This window comes from Procambarus clarkii, chromosome 63 (genome assembly GCF_040958095.1).
Source record: "Procambarus clarkii isolate CNS0578487 chromosome 63, FALCON_Pclarkii_2.0, whole genome shotgun sequence".
Classification (NCBI taxonomy): Eukaryota; Metazoa; Arthropoda; class Malacostraca; order Decapoda; family Cambaridae; genus Procambarus; species Procambarus clarkii.
In genome coordinates, this window is record NC_091212.1 from 13,418,773 (window position 1) to 13,441,536 (window position 22,764).

The following is a 22,764-nucleotide window of genomic DNA, read 5'->3' on the forward strand; positions in this document are numbered from 1 at the left end:
GTGTGTGTTACGCTTATATCGACCCTAGCCCCCCCCCCCCCCACACCCCAAGATGCAGCCCACACAAGAATTCAGCAGACTAACTCCTGGGTACCTATTTACCTCTAGGTGAACAGAAGCAGCAGGTGATCGTAGACGCGGTCAACCATTTCTATCCCACTCGGGATTCGAACCCGGAATTCTGGATTGAGAGTGGCGACCGGACTCTACTGTACTATCATCAAAATCTACTTCAATCGCATCAAATCCTTATCCTTCGTCTTATGTTACTTTAACTTTGTATATCTTCTTTAGTAAGGTTTCTAATTCCTGGGATTAACTTTGGCATCTTCTGTGCTCACTTCACCTGGGAGAGCCTGACAGCTGAGTGGACAGCGCTTCGGATTCGTAATCCTGAGGTTCCGGGTTCGATCCCCGGTGGAGGCGGAGACAAATGGGCAAAATGCTTCTTTCACCCTGATGCCCCCCCTGTTACCTAGCAGTAAATAGGTACCTGGGAGTTAGACAGCTGCTACGGGCTGCTGCTGCTTCCTGGGGATGTGTAACAAAAAGGTGGCCTGGTCGAGGACCGGGCCGCGGGGACGCTAAGCCCCGAAATCATCTCAAGATAACCTCAAGATCATATCTCAAGAAAACTTAGTTGTGCTTGTAAGGTGGGGGGGGGGGGTTGAGCTCTGGCTCTTTGGTCCCGCCTCTCAGCCGTCAATCAACTGGTGTACAGATTCCTGAGCCTATTGGGCTCTATCATATCTACATTTGAAACTGTATATGGAGTCAGCCTCCACCCCATCACTGCCTAATGCATTCCATTTATAAACCACTCTGACACTGAAAAAATTATTTCTAATGTCTCTGTGGCTCATCTGGGTACTAAGTTTCCACCTGTGTCCCCTTGTTCGTGTCCCACCCGTGCTAAATAACTTATGTGTACGTGTTCAAGTACATTTATGTCTATTCTGTACCAGAGACCAAAATTGTACCACAATGTAATTGGAACCTAGTAGGGCAAGATGAATATGAAGAATAACATTAGACAGAGATACTCTTCTAGAAATAAATCCCAGTATCCTAATTTCCTTATTCCGGATAATTGTGCATGGAATTGTATGACTTAACACCCCTGTTAATTATAACTCCTAGGTCTTTCTCTCATCTATACTTCGCAATTTCAACATTGTTCAGGTGATATCTTGCAACAATTAATATCAACTTAGGTTCAGAACCCAACATTTGTCAGTATGCAAATGCATCTGCCTTTCAAAAGCCTATCTAGATCGCCTTGAAGCTATTGGAATCTCCAGCATCGAGTTCCCGCCTAATTGTTGTATTATTGTCAGCAAATGTTACTGCTATATTCTGTGGAACAAACTTGTTTAGGTACGTGGTAAAAAAAAAGAGGTGCCCCAGCACACAGACCTGGGGTACAGACCTGGGGCACAGACCTGGGGCACAGACCTGGGGCACAGACCTGGGGCACAGACCTGGGGCACAGACCTGGGGCACAGACCTGGGGCACAGCCCTGGGGCACAGACCTGGGGCACAGACCTGGGGCACAGACCTGGGGCACAGACCTGAGGGTACAGCTCTTACTACGTGTCCAACTAGGACGTGACTATTTCTAGTAACACCTTTCCTTGGCATAGTCACATCCTGAGCAAACGCTGTTGGCCAGGAATTTTCTCCAGCGTTGAAGGACTGTCTTTCAGTGCTTAGAGGTGACCTCGGGGTCACCAAGGTGAAGGAAAAAGACGCAGAAATATGTGGAGTATTGAGTTAGCGCCCCCCTGTTATTATGTCATTGTGTGTGTGTGTGTGTGTGTGTGTGTGTGTGTGTGTGTGTGTGTGTGTGTGTGTGTGTGTGTGTGTGTGTGTGTGTGTGTGTGTGTGTGTATAGAGGGGGTAGGGTATCCATGCTATAAGCTTGCTCTCTTGCTAAGGATCGAGCTGCGAGAGGTAAGGTTCGTTGCATGTATCTCAGCATATATGGAAGTCATGGACTTGCATGGGTATGGGGGGCTAGCTAGCAAGGAGGGAGGGAGAGAGAGATGGGTGTGGTAGCGAAGACAAAAGTGTCTAGATTTGGTGATGGGGTGTGGAGATTGGCGGGGAGGGGGGGGGGGAATAGGAGGGGGGGGTAGGGATGGGAGGGGGGGGATGTTTCGTCGAGGGCGGGGGGCGCCCATTATCAGCAGGAAGACTGAGGCACAGTCTGCTTATTTGGGGTTTTCAGGTCATGGGGTTAGATTGCTGGGGTTGAGGTGTGTCGGGAGGGGTGGGGGGGGAGTGTAGAGCCCTGTTGACCTTCCTCCTGTTGGGGCTCCCGTGAACTACACAACAGTAAGTGGTTATAGATAACAATAGCTCCCCCTCCCGACAACTCAGCCCCTCACACCTGAGGTGACGGTGTCCTGGTGTGAAGGCTCTTGAGACCTTCGTGTGCTCCTTGTGTCTGTAGACGCTAGACAACCTGTATACCAGCTTGAATGGTGACGTCACACTGATTGATTGATTGATGAAGATTAAGCCACCCAAAAGATGGCACGGGCATGAATAGCCCGTAAGTGGTGGCCCTTTTGAGCCATTACCAGTATCAAGAGCTGATACTGGAGATCTGTGGAGGTGCAACTGCACCCTGCGTGACGGGAGATGTGTCCCGTCCGACGTCACACCTATATGCACCTCCCTATATATAAAACAATGCTGTTAGGATAGCTTGGAGAGGTCTCACGACCTCTCCGCAGGGTGCAGTCGCACCTCCACAGATCTCCAGTATCAGCTCTTGATACTGGTAATGTCTCCAAAGGGCCACCACTTACGGGCTATTCATGCCTGTGCTACCTTTTGGGTGGCTTAATCTTCATGAATCAGGATAGCTTGGGTCGAGTTTAGCGTGTTTAACAGCGCAGTGATGACGTGGGAGGGTACACACTCTTCTGAGGCCATGAGGTCCTACACTCCGTTGAGGTGGTAGCTTCAGGCAGAGCAAGTCTCCTTCCTCTCTGCTGCGGGCGCTTCCTGTCAGTGTGCGTCGCGCCCTCTTGCAAGGTGGAGCCACACGGCAATGACAAAGAAACTGAAACTCACAGACTTCGAGTCAAACTGGCGGACGTGAATCGTAGCTCGAGCATGATCCACGGCGGTTGGAAGCGTCGTCGGTATCGTTTCACACCTGTGGGTTAGTCGTTTCCAGCCTTTTTGTTGTGACCTGTAGTCTGCCTTAAGGAACTGGTGTGGTTTTATATGATGCGTCCCGAGTGTATGTGAGAAATTGTATTAGAAACCAGACTTGTTTCCGGAGGGAGCGCCATGTCGATAGGCGTGACGCTGTCGATGAAACAGTGTCGACAGAACACTCACAGCCCGGCTGTCGAATTTACCAGAGAGAACTGGACAAGTGTCTTCTGGCGATATGGGGTCAGTCTGGCTGTGATGCCTCTGTGAGCCTCGAGGCTACGAGGACAAGCAGCCTCACAGACCAAGGAAGACTGGCCACAGACTAGGCCAACACCGCAGGTGGGCAGAACACGTTTTGAAATCGTCAGAAGGCAATCAAAGGTTTTACATGTATATAACAGGGGAAACCTACTATTTGTACATTGTTTACTCTTATAGATGTCGAACGTTGGCTCATTAGCCCTGCCCTTCGAATATTTGTAGTTTAATCCAGTCGACATAATTTCAAAATATTCATATAAATGTATAGTGTTGTATTAGGTGTTGGAGGTGTCAAAAGTTATAATATTTACAACTTTCAGACTACACCGAAGGTCATTCTCACATCTTTGCCTCATGTATGTCCCCCCCCCCCCACGTCCTGCTTAATCTCGCCTTGAGCAGTGCTTCTGTGTACTTGGTCAATAACCCTTAATATCTTTGTCGAGCCTGGCCTCGGGCCGGGCTCGGGGAGTAGAACAACTCCCAGAACCCTCCGCAGGTATGCTCCAAGTATGCTCCAGGGATCATATTTGTACTTACCGTGGCTTAAGTGTTCCTCCTTTAAACCAAATTTAGTATTTCTCACACTGTATTCTCTTAGATCCTAATGTCAGCAGAGGAGAACCTATGAGAATGGAAACTATAGAGGACACGGCTACCCTCCAAAGTGATGTAATATCATTGTGGCTACATACAAACCTGTTCATGAAGATAATTTACAGCTCGAGCACTATGGTTTATCAAATCAAGAATCACAAACAAGTGCAGTGAAACCATTTTATAGAAGTAAAAAAAAAAAGGGCTTACTTTCAAACTCGCTGGCACTAAAGGAAAATGGCAGGTTAGATACGAAGAATCTTTTAAGAGAGGAAAACAAAAACGCTGCCAGACGGCTAATGGTACTTTGAAAGACACCTACGTTCTCATTCACATCAAAGGCACTACGGGCTCACCATAGCCCGTGCTACTTGGAACTTTTTGTTCCAGGTAGTGAATCTTCAACAACAACCTACGTTCTCTAGGGTGGAATATTGTTGCACACTAATAGCCCCATTGAAAGCTGGATAAATTGTTGACCTAGAGAGCGAGGGAGCCGGTCGGCCGAGCGGACAGTACACTGGACTTGTGATCCTGTGGTCCCGGGTTCGATCCCGGGCGCCGGCGAGAAACAATGGACAGTTTCACCCTATGCCCCTGTTACCTAGCAGTAAAATAGGTACCTGGGTGTTACTCAGCTGTCACGGGCTGCTTCCTGGGGGTGGAGGCCTGGTCGAGGACCGGGCCGCGGGGACACTAAAGCCCCGAAATCATCTCAAGATAACTTCAAGATAACGTGCAGATATTTTTTCCTGCCTGAATCCATTGTATAAAACATTGAAATTAGTGGGACTGCTTAACCACGCAACCTATATCCCTTGGAGCGTATATGATGATGAAGATTAAGCCACCCAAAAGGTGGCACGGGCATGAATAGCCCGTAAGTGGTTTGCCCTTTGGAGCCATTACCAGCATCAATAGATGATACTGGAGAATTGCGGAGATGCGACTGCACCCTGCGTGACGGGAGATGTCTCCCCCGGAGCCTATAGGCTAGTGATATGCTTTATAGTTTACACGTGAGAAATATTGGAGGGGCTCCAAAGCTGTCAGCCCTTCCTCCTAAACTGGTAGCTGCTGTAAGCTCTATTTTGCTCGTACGTACAAAAATTGACGGTATAAAACGTCCGATATTTATATTATATGTCGCAAGAGGGGATGAAACAAAATCAAGCCAGAGACATTTTCTTTAGGCTATATTTACTTTAATGTAGTACTCTCTCAACGTCGGGTCCTTTCTAAAGTATCACCATTGACTTACCGCGTTACTTACGTTGGTGGGCGGTGGGACTCATTGCTTGGGGGAGGGGGGAAGGGGTTAGAAATAGCCTGAGCTACTCAAATCCCTTTGAGAAGTATTTTTTTCTTGTCTCAGTAAACATGCTTGAACTTGGGGATTCATGGACGGGAGACATCTCCCGTCACGCAGGGTGCAGCCGCACCTCCACAGATCTCCAGTATCATCTCTTGATACTGGTAATGGCTCAAAAGGGCCACCACTTACGGGCTATTCATGCCCGTGCCACCTTTTGGGTGGCTTAATCTTTATCAATCAATCAATGTAGTGTCCACGGGAGACATCTCCCGTCACGCAGGGTGTAGTCGCACCTCCACAGATCTGATGGTTCAAAAGGGCCACCACTTACGGGCTATTCATGCCCGTGCCACCTCTTGGGTGGCTTAATCTTTATCAATCATCATTTGGGGATTCATTCACACAGCACCGCTCTTGTGCCAGGTAAGTCCACTACGGGCTCACCATAGCCCATGCTACTTGGAACTTGTTCCGAGTAGTTGAATCTATAACATGGGGATTCATTACTTCTCCACTCCTCTCTGTATTTATACACAGTCGGGGACAGGAAGCCAGCAGCTGTCTTTTCCCCCGGGATGCAACTCGCAACAGTTGTAAAACGGCCGGGGTACCTGTTTCCGGCTAGGTGAACAGGAGTATCAGGTGAAAAGAACCGTTGGGCAAACGCTTGTCGTGCCGTGGTAATGGAACCCGGGACCTTTCGGCTCTATTCTGTTCATTACACTAGAAGGTGAAGGGACGACGACGTTTCGGTCCGTCCTGGACCTGGAAAATTTCACAAGTCGAGCCTGGCCTCGGGCCGGGCTTGGGGAGTAGAAGAACTCCCAGAACCCCATCAACCAGGTATCAACCAGGTATCATTCTCAAGTCACAATCGACTTGAGAATGGTCCAGGACGGACCGAAACGTCGTCGTCCCTTCACCTTCTAGTGTGTGGTCTGGTCAACATACTTTAGCCACGTTATTGTGACTCATCGCCTGCATTCTGTTCATTTTATTTGTTTATTTCAGGCTCATATTTAAAAATTGGGCCTGAAAACACACATGATAAAAGACAAATGATATATCCATTGATGTTGTTGTTTAAGATTTAGCTACTGAGAACAAAAAGTTCTAAGTAGCACGGGCTATGGAGAGCCCGTAGTGGACTCACCTGGCACAGGAGCGGTGCTGAATTATCCATTGATAATTTAAGAATCTTCGTTCGAGTTTTGGTAAATTTGTCGAGATATGGTCAGTGATATTGCATGTGGGTTGAGTGAGCAAGGTCAATGGTCAAAATAACTGCAGGTTTCAAGTAATTTGTATTATTTGCCATTAGGTTTATGATAATAGTATTTAAAGAGTTAAATACTGGTTCAGTAACAGGGTTGTTGATTTGTGGAACCAATTGCCGCGTAACGTGGTGGAGGTGGGGTCCCTCGATTGTTTCTAGCGCGGGTTGGACATGTATATGAGTGGGATTGGGTGGTTATAAAGAGCTGCCTCGTATAGGCTTTCTGCAGTTGCCTTTGTTCTTATGTTCTTATGTTCTAATAGTATTGAGACCCCATTAATCCCCCCCCCTTGCCTACCCTTCACCTCACGTCCCCCTACCCTTCACCTCACGTCCCCCCTACCCTTCACCTCACGTCCCCCCTACCCTTCACCTCACGTCCCCCTACCCTTCACCTCACGTCCCCCCTACCCTTCACCTCACGTCCCCCCCTACCCTTCACCTCACGTCCCCCCTACCCTTCACCTCACGTCCCCCCTACCCTTCACCTCACGTCCCCCCTACCCTTCACCTCACGTCCCCCCTACCCTTCACCTCACGTCCCCCCTACCCTTCACCTCACGTCCCCCCTACCCTTCACCTCACGTCCCCCCTACCCTTCACCTCACGTCCCCCCTACCCTTCACCTCACGTCCCCCCTACCCTTCACCTCACGTCCCCCCTACCCTTCACCTCACGTCCCCCCTACCCTTCACCTCACGTCCCCCCTACCCTTCACCTCACGTCCCCCCTACCCTTCACCTCACGTCCCCCCTACCCTTCACCTCACGTCCCCCCTACCCTTCACCTCACGTCCCCCCTACCCTTCACCTCACGTCCCCCCTACCCTTCACACCACCCTCTTATGTTTATTTACGTTCCCGGTAAAACGGTCTGATCCATCTGGTCACCATTTGGTCCGGGAGACATCTCCCGTCACGCAGGGTGCAGTCGCACCTCCACAGATCTCTCCAGTATCAGCTCTTGATACTGTTAATGGCTCAAAAGGGCCACCACTTACGGGCTATTCATGCCCGTGCCACCTCTTGGGTGGCTTAATCTTCATCAATCAATCAATCAACGGTCTGATCATTCCTAACGACAACTTTTTCCTTTTCCAGGCTGAGGAACTGAACAGCATTGTCGGCCATGCCTTCCGCCTCGCCTATGCTGCCCACCTGCAGAAGTCGGGGGCTACCATCCGCGATGTGATCCCCACCCACACTCACCCACTTCCCCACACACTAGCTCACCACCACACTCACGCCCACACGCACTTACACACGCCCTCGCCCTCCAGCACCCCTGCACACGCCCACACACACACTTACCCGCATCCGCGAGTCTGTGATCACAATTGTTCACCCTCATCCCAGCAGGTAATGTTTCTTCAGAATTGAATGGTTAATTGGAGCGTTTAGAATGGTTGCTAATCTTGTTTTGATTGTGTTTGTTCTAATACTCTGACGACCACCCCGCCCCCCCTTGCTCGCCCTAAAATGGGTTGCAACCCACTGATAGTATCCATGGTTAAATAGTGTTTATAAGTAGTCTTATAATGTCTTTATATAATGTCCTATATATGTATTCCTATATATTAATCTTATATTTCTATATATATTCCTATATATATTAGTATGTGAATAATATTATGACTGGCACAATTAAACGAAATAGTTTTCATTTAGTGCACACTTTATTGTTCATAAAAAGAAATACTTAAACGTAACCAGTATACTTTATTGTTCATAAAAAGAAATACTTAAACGTAACCAGTATTAAGTATTGTGGCTAATAGATTATATCATGAACAGGAATAAATAAAAATAGAATTTTTGTTTAAAAAAAAATGCACAAAATCAGCTCTTAAGCTTTTGTAAATATATACTGTATATTAATTTCAGTTGTATTAAATTTGTATTTTATTTTCAGACTGCTGCGGCTTCTCGCGAGTCTAGTCCTAGCTGCAAAATGCGAACGCCGGGTAGTCCGGCCGTCTCCTCTAGCCCTACACATAACTTGGTGGGGCTCCAGAAACCTTCCTCCTTGCCTGGCCTACACAGCCACCCAGAGAATGATAATGCTCACTCACCCGACAGCGAAAATAGTAATAGGTGGGTACACTATGTATATACAATATATATACATTCATATAATATATAATATTATATATATTATATAAAATATATATACATTTGGCAAAAGAATAAAAACCCTTGTGGGGGTGAAAGATTTTAGACAAAAGTATGCAGCCGTTACGTACATGAGCGGTTATGTGTAGTTTTTTTGGGGGGGGGTTCATTTTTTAATTGAATTAAATTCAATTTAGGCGTCATTTTTTTTTTAACTTATTACTGGTTCATGTGTTTTCATGAATTCCTAATAACATTTTTCTGGCTCCTTCCAAAGAACCCCTTATAGAAATTAATGCATTAGGGAAGCAGGCCACCAAATTAAATAAGTTAATAATTCTTTTGGTATAGGAAATTAAACATGTATTGTGAACACACTTCCGGCACACCATTACAGAAACATGGGTCTGGTCATTTCAGGAAACCTTCAAAGTTGTACTCTAGCTGTAATATGAAGATAGTCTGCAATGAATGTTCACAGAATTTGAAGACATATATATAGACATCTTGCAGGGACGACCACACCCATAACCCTCCCCTCTCATGAGCGTACAAGACTTCATGTTGACTTAGCTACACCAAAACAATCAACTTGTTTCCTTAGAGTGGTGGCCTGGGGCCAGATTCACGAAGCAGTTACACAAGCACTTACGAACCTGTACATCTTTTCTCAATCTTTGGCGGCTTTGTTTACAATTATTAAGCTGGTAATGAGCTCCGAAGCACCAGGAGGCTATTAATAACAACAACAGTTGATTGGGAAGTTTTCATGCTTGTAAACTGTTTAATATATGTAACCAAAGGCGTCACAGAGAGATGAAAGATGTACACGTTCGTAAGTACTTGCGTAACTGCTTCGTGAATCTGGCCCCTGGTTTCTTTAAAGCAATGGGTTCTTTGTTGGGAGCTATACGAAGAATATCACACTACCAAGGCTACATGTAACGGAACACGACGCCAGAGGGAGCAGCACATCTGTTCACAATCAATGGCAGGAGCAACTCAGCATCCCAGCTCTGTGGGGATGCTTAGTTGTGTATATTTATATTATAAATTTAGTATATATTTATAATCAAATACACCATTGGTTACATGCCGGGTACAAGGCTACTCACCACAGGTTGCAGAGTTCTCCCATCAAATACGTATACTGTATTATAAATATAATCTATCAATATTTATTTATAATATATCAATATATTATTTATAATAAATCTATATACTGTATTTGATTACATATATTTATATTAAAACTAATATATACATATATATATATTTATTTATTTATTTATTTATTTTAATATTTAAACCTAAAAGGGGTACCACCTCTTGTGCAAGTGTAAGAACCCAGAGCCTCGGAGAAGACCTTGTGGATCCTCACTGAACACTGATATTTTCTTCTCCTACCACCCCAATTCTTTTAGTATGTGTGTGTATATATCTCACTTTATTTAAAATTTTATTACACAAAAAGGGTTTATAATATATATATATTTAATATATATTACGATTTATAATATATAACTAATTTAATCCGTTCCGGCGCCGTCGTCGTCATGTGAAATGGCCGTCATACAAAACGAATGTCCCCATTGACATTAATGGTAATCAAATTAATCCGTTCTACCACCGAAAAACATCAATATGATATTCGATGTTTTAAATAATGGAGCAGCCTACCTTACATACACTGCACAAACCTTTATGACATTTTTCTTTCTTCAAATTTGTTCAATATTTATTTTTCATTTGACTTATAGAAAAGGTTCGTTCGGTGGTCAGCAGGTAGGCTGCTCCATGTTTCTTAAAAAAAAAAAAAAAAGTTGAAAGTTGAAACAGTTTGAAAAATGGACAAATGCCATAAAGGTTCATTCAGTGTTTAACGGGTAGGCTGCTCCATTATAACAATCTTTGTTTCAAATGTGTTCCATATGTTTTGTATTTTTCATTTACATCTCAATAATGGAGCAGCCTACCCGACAAACCGTACAGAGACCAATGACCTCCACAACCCAAGTCAACATGATTTAGAGTGGGAAGATCATGCCTTTGCAGCTACTCAACCACTTTGACAAAATCACTAATGCACTAGAAGAAACACTGAATGCAGATGTAGTATACACAGACTTTGTACTGGCATTTGATAATTGTGACCATGGTGTGATAGTCCGACTGACCTCATTTTGTGGACTTACAGGTAAAGTAGGGCAATAGATATTAATTTTTCTGTCAAACCGACACAGAGTGACAGTCAATCAAATTTATAATAATTTATAATAATAAATAAAATAGAGTCCAAGCACAGTTATAAGCCTTTGATATCAAGCTACAGCAAATCAGTTATGCTCCTGTGCCAGGAAAGTTCACTATGGGTTCACCATAGCCAGTGCTACCTGCAACTTTCTGTTCCAATTAGCTGAATCTAAAACGACAAAAAATCAGGCCACAGTCCTTGCACAACTGCTTTTCTTTATTCTCATATCAGATATAGATAAAAATACAAGTCACAGCTTTGTGTCACCCTTTGTAGATGACATGAAAATTATTTCTGAGGAAGACATTGAAAAACTAAAAGTTGAAAATTAATAACTAAATTAATAAAGTTTTCGATAAGATATTCACACAATTCCTCCCCATGCCTTGTGTGTCCAGAAGAGCTCCAGGTTGCAATCCTTATACCATGTCTTGGTCTAGTTGCTAGAAGCATGTGTATGGGAACACCCACCACATAGTTTCGAACCCTCATCACTGCTGCTATGGATTTTCTCATTGATGCAGTCACATTAGTGTGATTACTCTGTGTATATATATTTTAGGCTTGTACTGTATCGAGGTATGCCAAGGGTCAATCTGCTGACCTCCCTAGGATGCAACACCACAACAGTTGCACTTAACTCCTGGGTACCTATTTACTGCTAGATGAACGGATGATTTATGTGAAAGGAAATATGCCCAACTATTTTTATCCTGTCCATTTCTCTACAACATTTTGGGTTCTGTTCTTTATGAAATTAAAGATCCATCTTTCTACTTTTCAAATTATTCCTATTCTGCATAATTTCACATGATCTCATTTGTCAAAGGCCTTTACGAAACTTGCGTTTATTACATCAGTATTTTGCTAGTCTTCACATTCTAAAAGCAAAGCTTTAAGAGTTTGAGAGATGCTGCATTACATCATAAGTGATTGTATCACAAGTCACATGTACTGTATAGCTCTTTAAATTAAATTTCTCTTTAATTTCCATCAATGGTCACTTTGTTCCACAATGGAAAAATATGAAATAATGTCAATTGTGTTTCTTTATAGAGATACAAATACAAATATTTATTCAGGTAAAGTACATACATACAAGGTAAGATACAAAAGTTGATGGATTTATAGATAGAGCTAGTACATACACTGCCTAAAGCCACTATCATGCAAAGCGTTTCGGGCAGGAAAAACACTAAAACTTAATACTAATTGAGATTAAAGTATAAATTGTGTAGAGAAAAAATAAAGATAAAAATAAAGATATTTAGATAAGTGGGGCATCCATGTTCTCTGGACATGTGGACGATTGTTACCAGGATATTACCATACCAAACTAATCAAAGAGTGACAATATCAGTACAGTACAAGAGACTATAGTCAAATCTTACATTGTAGCGTTTACTACACCAGCACTAAACATGACATATGCTTTCTAATACGCTATTATTAGTATATTCTTTTAGGGTGTTTTGAAAGTTTCAATACAGTATTGTAGCTTATTAAAAAAATCATATAATAAAAGTTATATAACTACAGTATATTTGTATATGCTACATATACACACATTATAATAATGCTGAAAAATGTAATGATTCTGAGTTATGCAAAGTTCAGAAGCTACTTAAATATGGAAAACAGAACATTATGTATTATTTTTAGTGGAGTAAAAGAGTTTTATAATAAAAATGCAAGGTAAGCATACAGCCATTTGATTTATCATAGACAAATTTTTCTTTTGACAGCCCATCAGAGTTAAACAGCTCCAAGAGACTAGCAGACAAACCACCACTCATCAAAAAGTTAAGTGTCGCCCTGGAGTCCACTTTGAACTTGGAAGAGGACCTTCACCCACTAGTCACCTCCTCCTCTTCTCCCTCTCCATCATGTCAAACCACCTGTGTTACTACGAGTACCAGCTCCTCCTCGACTACCAGCACAGCCGTTGTTGGTTATGTTAATGAGAAAGTCGGCGATACTTCCGTAAACAGTGTGCTGTCTGCAGATGCCCAAGAACATCACGACACTGATAATAAGTGGTACGTGTCATTGTCATCCAGTGATAACTATTTTATTCTTTTATGTTCATGACATCAATTTAAATTACCACAATTACATATATTTATAGTAATGTGTATATATGCATGCAAATTCTGAACAGTGTGCAACGTAAAAAAAAAAAAAAAATCCCAGACAAATTTGTTCCTCATCCACTCTGCTTTCAAATACAGTATCCCTCATTTTTAAATACCTGTACGGTATAGTATTTTGCATGTTTCCATACATTTTTACTTGCAATTATTATTTTTTTTTATTGGAAGGGGAGGGTGTCTTAACACAAATTATATAACACAGCTGCTGTAAGTAAAATAAAATATAAAATCATGAGAATAAAGTAATCAGCAGAAGGCCCTGTATGAACAGCTATGAGAAAATATTTAGGCAATAGATGAGATTGAAATTGCATCACTGGCCTCCCCACAAACCTGCACTACCCACTGTACCACACATGCAGGTACAATCCCACTCATTACTTTCTTATTTACATACTAGAAGGTACAGAAGGTTGTGAAAGTACATTGGTGATCGAGTGTTACGTTCTTGTAATGCTACTAACAAGCATAGCCTTTGTGCAGGTCCTAAAGCTAACCAATGCGATAATAGGTAGTACATTGTAACACTTTGAATTCAACCTAATAACTACATTATAACTATATAGTATAGAAATTGCACCACCTACTGCTCAAGAGATGCACATTCAGTCCCACCCATTTCCATAATATTTTCTCGGATACATTGTTATTTGACTGTACAGCTCCTATTTGTATACATCTGCACCTGCCTATACACCTATTTGTATACACCACACCTGCTCGTGTTCATTTCTTACCTGTGCTTGAAGCATTCCAGCAAATTCACTGCAGTTATGTTACTTGGTAACTTGTAATTATGTTTAATATAAATGTAAATAAAGTTGCACCATTCACATGGCAGCTCTTAAAGCTTAAAACTGGATGGAGATAATCATTTTACAAAGGTTAAATATATTTTTTCATGATCATGCCCAATAATTGCTTAATTAGTTCTCTCTCTTTCTACTTCCTCCCCCTCCCCCCTTCCATACCCTCTCTGCCTCTGTGTGCCTTCCTTACATAACAAAGATATAAGCAGTCATTTTTTCTCTCCCCTACAGCCGACTCTCGGATGATGTGAAACTGAAACGCATTTCTCAAATTTCTGTTAGCTCCAGTGCCTCATCAGGTGTAGTAGGCCTTGACGTATCTACTTCAAGTACACGCTCTGCGTCTCCTCCACCTCTTCCCGAGCGATCGGATTCCCTCACACCCCCAGAAGAACCTCATCTAAAGACTGCTGCTTGGTTTCAAGCGGGCATTCCTAGGTATGGACTAAGAATTTAGGAGCTTCACTATGTCTAGTATAGAAATTTGTCTATAATGATTTAAATTCAATTAAGTATTTCTGTTTTTTAGTATTTAGATATCCTACATATTCTGTTACAATACTGTACTGGTATATCTTCAGAATGACACTCTGAAAGAACTATGTATAGCTTGTGTAAAAATTCTTGATGTAGCAACTAATTTATTTCTGTGAAATGCATGCTCATCCTGACATGATTTCACACAGAAGCACATCTTGTAACTATATTATTGAGTGGGCACATAGATTCATCCAGTAGTGTTGCCACAGGAAAAAAAATATGAACTATTGTTTAAAAAAGATGCTGCCATTGATGCTTTCTTAAGGCCAAGTTATTAAAGATGTCAAGAAAGATTTGAAAGCTTGACAGTTTGTTAAACCAGGCTTATGAAATTTAAAAAGAAAAGAAAAATGTACTGCACAAACATGTGTTCTATGATTAGCAATATAAACTGTATATGATTTGTGTTGTGGAGATTGTACCAGTATATCAAATGAAAGCTGAACACTATGCTGCCAGTGATTATTATTTACTGCTTTTACCTGGGAGCCACTAACACTAGTGGCCTTGAGGACAGGAAGCTGACGGCTTGTCGAAGGTCCCCCCCCCCCCCCATTTGCCTTGATCTTTTCCATTTGTACTTTAAAAGTTAACAGTTTTTTGGCATTTACAGCTTTGGCGGGTAGGCAGTTCCATGGGTTTATAATACTGAGGTGGAAAAGCATCTCTTGTTCTTAGTCCTACACTGTGGCCTGTTGAGCTTTAAACTATTGCTCCTTTTATATACTGTGCTGCACATTGTAGTCTCCATTACCAATCATTAGGATGATTTATAATTATTTAATTTGTAGACAAAACTTTTTTTACAGTACTGTACATCATTACTGAACAACATTAAATTGCTTTTAAATATTAGGATTACAGTGCAGTCACAAGGATGCTTTTTAAGACAACATTAGCCAATACTCTTTAAATGTATTTTTCTTACACAATATTTTGGATAAGGTTATACTTATTCATGAATAATCTCTTGCAGAGAAATTGCTTTGGAAGTCTTGAGTCATGAGCCTGTTGGAGCATTCATGGTGCGAGAATCTACTAGCAAACCTGGCTGCTATGCACTTAGCCTTAGAGTGCCGCGAGATTTCACTGTCTCGGGCATTGCACACTATCTTATCATTAAAACAAACAAAGGGTACAAAATTAAGGTAAGAAAATGTATAGTACTAAATATAATGAGATTGTAAATTATTTAATAAATTGATCAACCTTAGTCATTTAGTGCATAATAAATAATGGAGTGTATACTAAAACTACTGCTTGATCAACCAGTTTGCTAGATAAAATGAGGGAAAGAGGAAAATGGCAATGAATTGTCAGCTGCCTGGTTGACCAGTAAAATATTTTTCAATTTTGGGGTTAATGAACCCATTTAGGCATGGGATGATTTGATTTGTATCTTTTGGAGCTCAGGTGGTTTCAAGCAGCTATCTCCATTACATTCGATGTCCAAAGGGCTTGGAAAACGACAGGGTAGAAAGAAGGATGAGGAATTGAAATTCTGGGAAAGGTTGTAGATGGGGAACGAGGGGGATTAAAAGTTCGGTGGCCTGTCCACCATAGGTTGGCATTGTGTATTGGTCTTTGAGTTAATCTCATTGCCATTCTTCCCTCATTTACTCTATATATAAATATAATACTGTACATCGGTGGATGAAATGTTTGAACTCAAGATGACTTCTCTGCCATCGTATGTTCAACAAACTAACAAGTCACTAAAGTGGCAGGAAGATTGTGCTCTTCAATGATGCCATTGACTGTGCTGGTTTAGGAGTCATGACGCAGTAGACTAACTATGAGCTGCCCGTGTCACTTTATCGAGAATGCTGTTCCTGAGGAACACTGAGCTCCCAATGCTCATGCCAAGCAGAGATACCCATGTACACTGCATTTCTCTATCTACATCTGGAAGCTAAATTACACACAGAAATCACAATAGCGTGATGCATCAAATGAACAAATCCACAAGGGCCGTGACGAGGGTTCGAACCTACTGTACGTCCGAGATCATCCCAGACGCTGCTTTTATTGACTGAGCTACGACATGGTCAAAAGAGTTGAAACCGAAGTTCTACTGAACTTACTGGATCCTGCAGCCTCTCCAAGACACAAACCAGGATTTTACAGAACTCCCACATGCACTCGAGCTATGTCAATAGGCCATTCTCCCTCTTCGCCCTTACTTCATGCTCGAGTGCATGGGGGAGTTGTGTAAAACCCTGGTTTGTGTCTTGGAGAGGCTGCAGGATCCAGTAAGTTCAGTAGAACTTTGGTTTCAACTCTTTTGACCATGTCGTAGCTCAGTCGATAAAGGCAGCGTCTGGGATGATCTCTGCCATAGGTTCGAATCCTCGTCACGGCCCTTGTGGATTTGTTCATCTGGAAGCTAAGCTGTGGTTGGTTTTTGTTAAGGAGTTACAGGCAAAATGAGGAAGATTCAGTATAGCCCTGCGAAGCCAACCAGCTAGTCAGTTCTGATTAAGGTGGCGCTACAGTACTTTTGCTAAAGCTGCTGTGAGACGCCACCGATTATGCATACACCCCAGTGGTCACTGGAGTGCCTGAACACCTGGCAGAAGACTTTCCCATGTTGAGCTACATGGCAGAAGGAGGAATGGTGAAAGGATGTTGTTTATATTTTATGTAATTTCTTTTACGTTTGATTGGAATTACAAGTTACCAACCCAACTATATTAATGGAAGTAAAGAAATTTCCAAACAAGACATTAGTGTGTTTGAAGATAGTAAGCAAATGTGATAAAGGTAAATAACTCCACTAATCATGGAAAATTCTATAAGCGATGGACATCGCATTTCCTGTACTTTTTTACAATACAAAGTAGCATAGGCAATAATAACCAACACAATATGTAAACAAGATGATTCTGTAAGCATAAGGGTTCAAAAATGCTCAACACCCTCTTTTCTAAATGTAAGGGTAATTACTAATAAGCTCATTCTGATTTCTCCATCACCACCAGGTAGTTATCTGGGGTCACACTAGTCTCCAGCTCCCAACTCGCCCCTGAGCCTAGGCCCATAACCCGATATGTGGGGGGGACAAGTAGTTACCGAGATGCCACCCAGAAAGGGGCATTTTATTATCCTCAACACTATTTATGGTTTGGCCTTCTCAGTAACTTGTCAACCATGGAATCTTGAGGAAAAAAACATTCTTTGTAAGAACACCTACATAACATGGGAAATATAAGAAACAGATAATAAGGTTAGGAAACTTAGCCATGAATGAAGCAAAGACTACAGGGGCTTCATCATTCAAATCATACACCAAGTCAAACGGTACACTTGAAATGATGAGGCTCAGGGTGATTGAGAAGGCAATGGGCAGCCAACACATGGCTGAACTTTCAAAAGTAGTTCTGATAATGTTAGTAGTCATGATTTTTATCAATATGCACTTAAGGATTGACATCTGATAGGGTGTAATTAACCACTGATGACCCAAGACAATCTGTATTAGAACATAGTCTGAGGATTTAACAATGGGATTTAAGAATAGGATTTAATAACATATCCACCACAGACCAACTGGACCGTGGTGGATACGTGGGCCTGTGGGCCACTCCACGCAACAGCCTGTTGGACCAAGCTCTCACAAGTCAAGCCTGGCCCCAGGCTGGGCTTGGGGAGTAAAAGAACTCCCATAACCCCAACAAGGTACAATCCAGGCACAGTGTGATGTCGGGAGAACCATGCATTGCCTGCAGGTAACACCACACTGCAACCACCAGTGTGATGATTAACTATCCAATAAAACCAAGCCTCAACAACCATAGGGCTCCTGACAAAAAGCACAAGTTCGTTTTTCATCACAAAAATATGAAAATGGAAGGGGACAAAATTTAAGGTAACAGTCCCTAGAAGAAAAGGGTAGCAAAATGCACATTTGCTGCAAAGAGCATGACACTCACTCACATGACTGCCCAAATCAAGTGCTAGCAGAAAACTGCTTTTTACGTTGAAATTTGGACTAAGAATATTCAAGTGACTGATACAAAGTTATCATTTATACATGCACATTTAATCCATAGGCATCTTGTGAAGAGGGCAGTGGGGACCAGCTATCACTCTTCCTATACTCACTAAACACTTAGAGTACTTTGTTGGAAAGTGTATCTACAACCTAATGCTTCAACAGTATGTGTAAATACATTTGCATTTAATATACTGTATATATAGAATTAATGATTGCTTATTTTTGCAGGGCTTCACCAAGGAGTTCAACACCCTGACTGCACTGATCACTCATCACTCGGTCATGCCAGAGTTACTGCCGTGTCCCCTCTCCTTGAGCCGGTACAACCCTACCTTCACATCCGATGACCAAAATCGAAACGATTCCAATGACGATGATCCAGATTATAACACACTTTCTGACTTCAGAAAAATGATGGCAGACTTGAATGTGTAAAGAAAAAAAAATAATGTTAAGAAAATTATTTACACCCCACCCCCAAACACACACACACACACAGTATATATATATATATATACAGTATATATATTTATATGAAAGTATATCTTTTTGTTATAAGAAAGCAGATGTATCATATTCAACAAAAATAACAACAAAAATTGCTGTTTGAAAATCACGGCAAGAAAAGACTTGAGTTCATTTAATTAAAATGATTAGTGAATTTTAGTGAATTAACCTCCCAAATTTTGAGAATATAATTCTCATATTAAATCTAAATTAAAGTGTTTATAAAAATATAGTGAAAGTAGAAACAAAATAACTATCGTAAAATATACAGTTTACTTTATTTGCACACTTACAGTTTAGTGTGCAAATGATAGAAATGCAACTTAAAGACACTGTAGTTATAGATGCTGAAGCAAGGGATGAATATTAGTAATATACAGTGTAGTGTAAGTAGAGAACACTTGCATAAGGAGGTTCACTATGATTAAATATCTGTGCACATGAACACAAGTTTCATTTAGTGCACCTCCAAATCAAAACGCTATTGATTTATTGGTAGGAAACTGACAGTGGTGTTTTAAACATAGTCTGAAAGAAATTGGAATTATTAAGAAAACCTAAGGAAGAGAGCAGCGTCTTCAAGTATTTTTGTCGTATAGTGATGACCGTGCTCGAGTGATGTTCAGTGCCACTTTTATATGTAGATACATATTGTCCTTTTATGACCACGATGAGCGTCACTTCTCGAGAACACCATTTACTACCCCCTTCCCCCATACTAGAGTAAGTAATGAAAAAGCAGGAAGAGAGAACACTAAAAATGTAGATCGCTAAATTAAACAGTTGTGTGGTATACTGTATACAGTATTTCCCAAACATTTAGCAGCTTGTGAAAATTAAAAACAATTGTCTGTAAATGTGTTGTCACATTTTCTAGTGTTCTTGTTGCTTTTAATGATTTACTTCACAGTTTGCTGCAACCTTGCAACACTTAAAGTCAGCTTCACCAGGTTACGAGTCTTTTACACTTCTGATTGCCAGCATCATCATCTTTTATTATAATAATTAGGCTAATCCTCCAGTTTAGGTACTACTTATAGTAACAAAGAGGACCATCATACATACATAAAAGACAAATAAGAAAGAAGTTGGCACTATTGAATTTGGACAAACCAGAAAAGATTTTGTATTGATATTGCAAAGAAAAACTAAACTAACCTTCCTAGGCCTAATATAATATATATATATGATACACTAAGCCTAGGAATATTTAAGTTTGGTTTTCAACTTCATTTTTTTTGGACTATAAAGTGAATAGCACCAAGTTCTTTTATCTAATTGTCCATTATTTCTACGTATATATGATAGTTCTTTAGCAATGATGTGTACTATCTAAACTGGAGGATGAGTTGAATTATCAGTGTTAAGCAAATAATAACCAATATTGTCAACAAATTTGCACAATAACTCATCTTGTTCGACATTAAAAGAAAATATGCAAGCATTCTAATGTATGCTGTAATGTACAGAATTCTTGCACATTGAAATCACTAGTAGTCTGTGTATGAGAAGATACTGAGGCTGTACAGTGGGATTGAATCCACATACCTAGAGTCCTCAGGCACGTGCACTACCGATAGTACGCGTCAGTAGCGTGTGCGCTTTGGGAAGTCTAGAGATGCAGGTTCAGTCCCATCATACGGCCTCAATATTTACAGCAGATAGTCATGAATATCTTGTCAATACTAATGAGGCATGAGGACAAGACGTGATTTAATTGTTTTTTTTTTTATTTAGGCAAGTTCCTGATAATTGTTTTAAGAGTGTAATATTGCTAAAACTTGCTGGTATATTTATTCCAGAAATGTTGAAGCTTAGTAATGGTTTTATTTTATAAAGCATTAATGGATGATTGCTCTTCAAAATTACTGGAAGGACAGTATAAGACCCTTCATCATTCTGCTTGCATGCAGAAAGTCAATGTTATGGCTCTATGTGCGTCCTACTGACAGAACCTGGAATCAGTTTTTGTTCTTTTCTGCAATATTTTATGTAAGCATATTTTTTTAATTTTGGGCATTGTAAAGCTTAATTCATTGTAAAATTTAATATATATTTTTTATTTTTGTATTATTGGTTGCTTAAACATGAAATTATACACAAACATCAATAGAATTTACTCAAATTTTGTAAATCATTTTTTCATAAATTATCAATGCCCCATTCTGTTCCATGTTAACTAAAGCTCTGATTTTGTTTTAATGTTTTAAAAATTGCAAAAAAGATTTAATTACAATACTGAGTTGCATGACAAAGCATAAAAGTGTGGCTCACAGAAGCAGAGAGAACATTCAGTACATAATGCTGTCTTAAAAGTTTCTTTCAATCTTTTTTCCGATAAAAGAAGTGTGTGCATTGTTGCGTGGATGTAGTTTTGTGCAGCCACAGTAATAATACTGCTGCTGCTGTTCCGAGAAGAATGTTAGCCAACTGGTTATATTGCTTTTTAGCACTTTCCAAAGAGTGTAATCCCATTTGAAGCTTTATTGTGATATCGGCAATACAGAGAATGTTGCGCGTAACCATGTTAAGTTCTTTGAACTCCATTGCAATGAACAGAGTACTCAGATACTTGCACTAAGGAGCTAAGCTGACAATGATGTTTCAGAATTCAAACTGCTTTTTCTTTAATGCTGTGGAAGTCATTTAATGTGATATGTATGTATATTTTATACAGGTGTATCGTGATACAGAATCAGTCGTTTTCTTTTAATAGTGTTAAGCTTGAGTCTAAACTCTGCATAAACGGTAGCCTTGAAACTCGAGTCTTTATTTAGATCTAAGTTTGACACATGACCAAAATATAAGATAAAATTTCCACAGTAAACTAACATTAAGGAAGTTCTGGCAATTGCCAAATGGAAACTGCATCACAGTGCTGAATTAAACAAAATTATGGTTTACCATTGGAATGGTTAAGTAAGGTTCATTTTGAGTAATATTAAATTATTGGGTGGCATTAAATGACATTTTAATATTGATTTATTTCATTAAACAAATTTGATCTACAGGTATATAATTTTGCTAATGTATTGATTACCAACGAATTGTCCTGAGTATTAATCAAGATGTTCAAAATATCGATCACTTACAATAAAAATAAAAGTTGAACTAAATCAGCAGAATGAAGGAGAGTATGACTGAACTGATATTGCTCTGCAAGTTTTCATATTTGACTATTTCTATTTTTTTTTCAACTTTATTTTATTTTTCATCCTAATGGTTACACTGCTGAAAAACGAATGTTCTTCCATTATCTGTTTAGCAGTGTGATATAGCTTAAGGGGAAATAAATGTTGCAAAGAAGGTTTCATTATCTATTGCTGAATCTTGTTTATAATTTTTTTTTTTGTTATGAAGTGAGTTATGCTGCCTAATATTAATATTTATTTTTTCATATTTTCCTTTTGGGGATTATATAAGCCTGGTTATATTTTGAATTGTGGAAGGTAATTCCATTAATCTTTATTTCTAAAGATTTCATATATTACCAAAATGTATTAAGTTAACCAATAAATATCTATGTGACCAAATCTCCATGTGCATTTCACTCTACTATTTATTTTAACCTTTTTTACAAGTTCCCGTTCCATATAGGTTCGGACTTTTTTGTAGTGTGGGATTACATGGTCTATTAATCAGGCTTGAGAGTTTACCCTTTGGCTGCAACACCTATTTTTCAACTGTATCTCTTTCTACAGAGGGTCAAAAAACAGCCCAAAAACTAAATAAAAAAATTGCATCTTTTATTATGTGTAATTTTAGGAGA

General features: G+C 40.5%; 1 protein-coding gene across 3 annotated transcripts in view; it reads left to right on the forward strand.

The window, feature by feature from the left end:
* LOC123769651 (EGFR adapter protein) overlaps nucleotides 1-22,532 on the forward strand; it is a 657,698-nt gene extending 635,166 nt beyond the window's left edge. For all 3 annotated transcript variants that reach the window (XM_069308737.1, XM_069308738.1, XM_069308739.1), the window contains 6 exons: nucleotides 7,725-7,982; nucleotides 8,536-8,717; nucleotides 12,735-13,028; nucleotides 14,183-14,389; nucleotides 15,468-15,639; nucleotides 18,717-22,532. In XM_069308737.1, the coding sequence (XP_069164838.1) occupies nucleotides 7,725-7,982; nucleotides 8,536-8,717; nucleotides 12,735-13,028; nucleotides 14,183-14,389; nucleotides 15,468-15,639; nucleotides 18,717-18,923 (1,320 nt within the window). In that variant the 3' untranslated portion in view covers nucleotides 18,924-22,532. The remainder of the gene's footprint in view (nucleotides 1-7,724; nucleotides 7,983-8,535; nucleotides 8,718-12,734; nucleotides 13,029-14,182; nucleotides 14,390-15,467; nucleotides 15,640-18,716) is intronic.
* The last annotated feature ends 232 nt before the right edge of the window (nucleotides 22,533-22,764 follow it).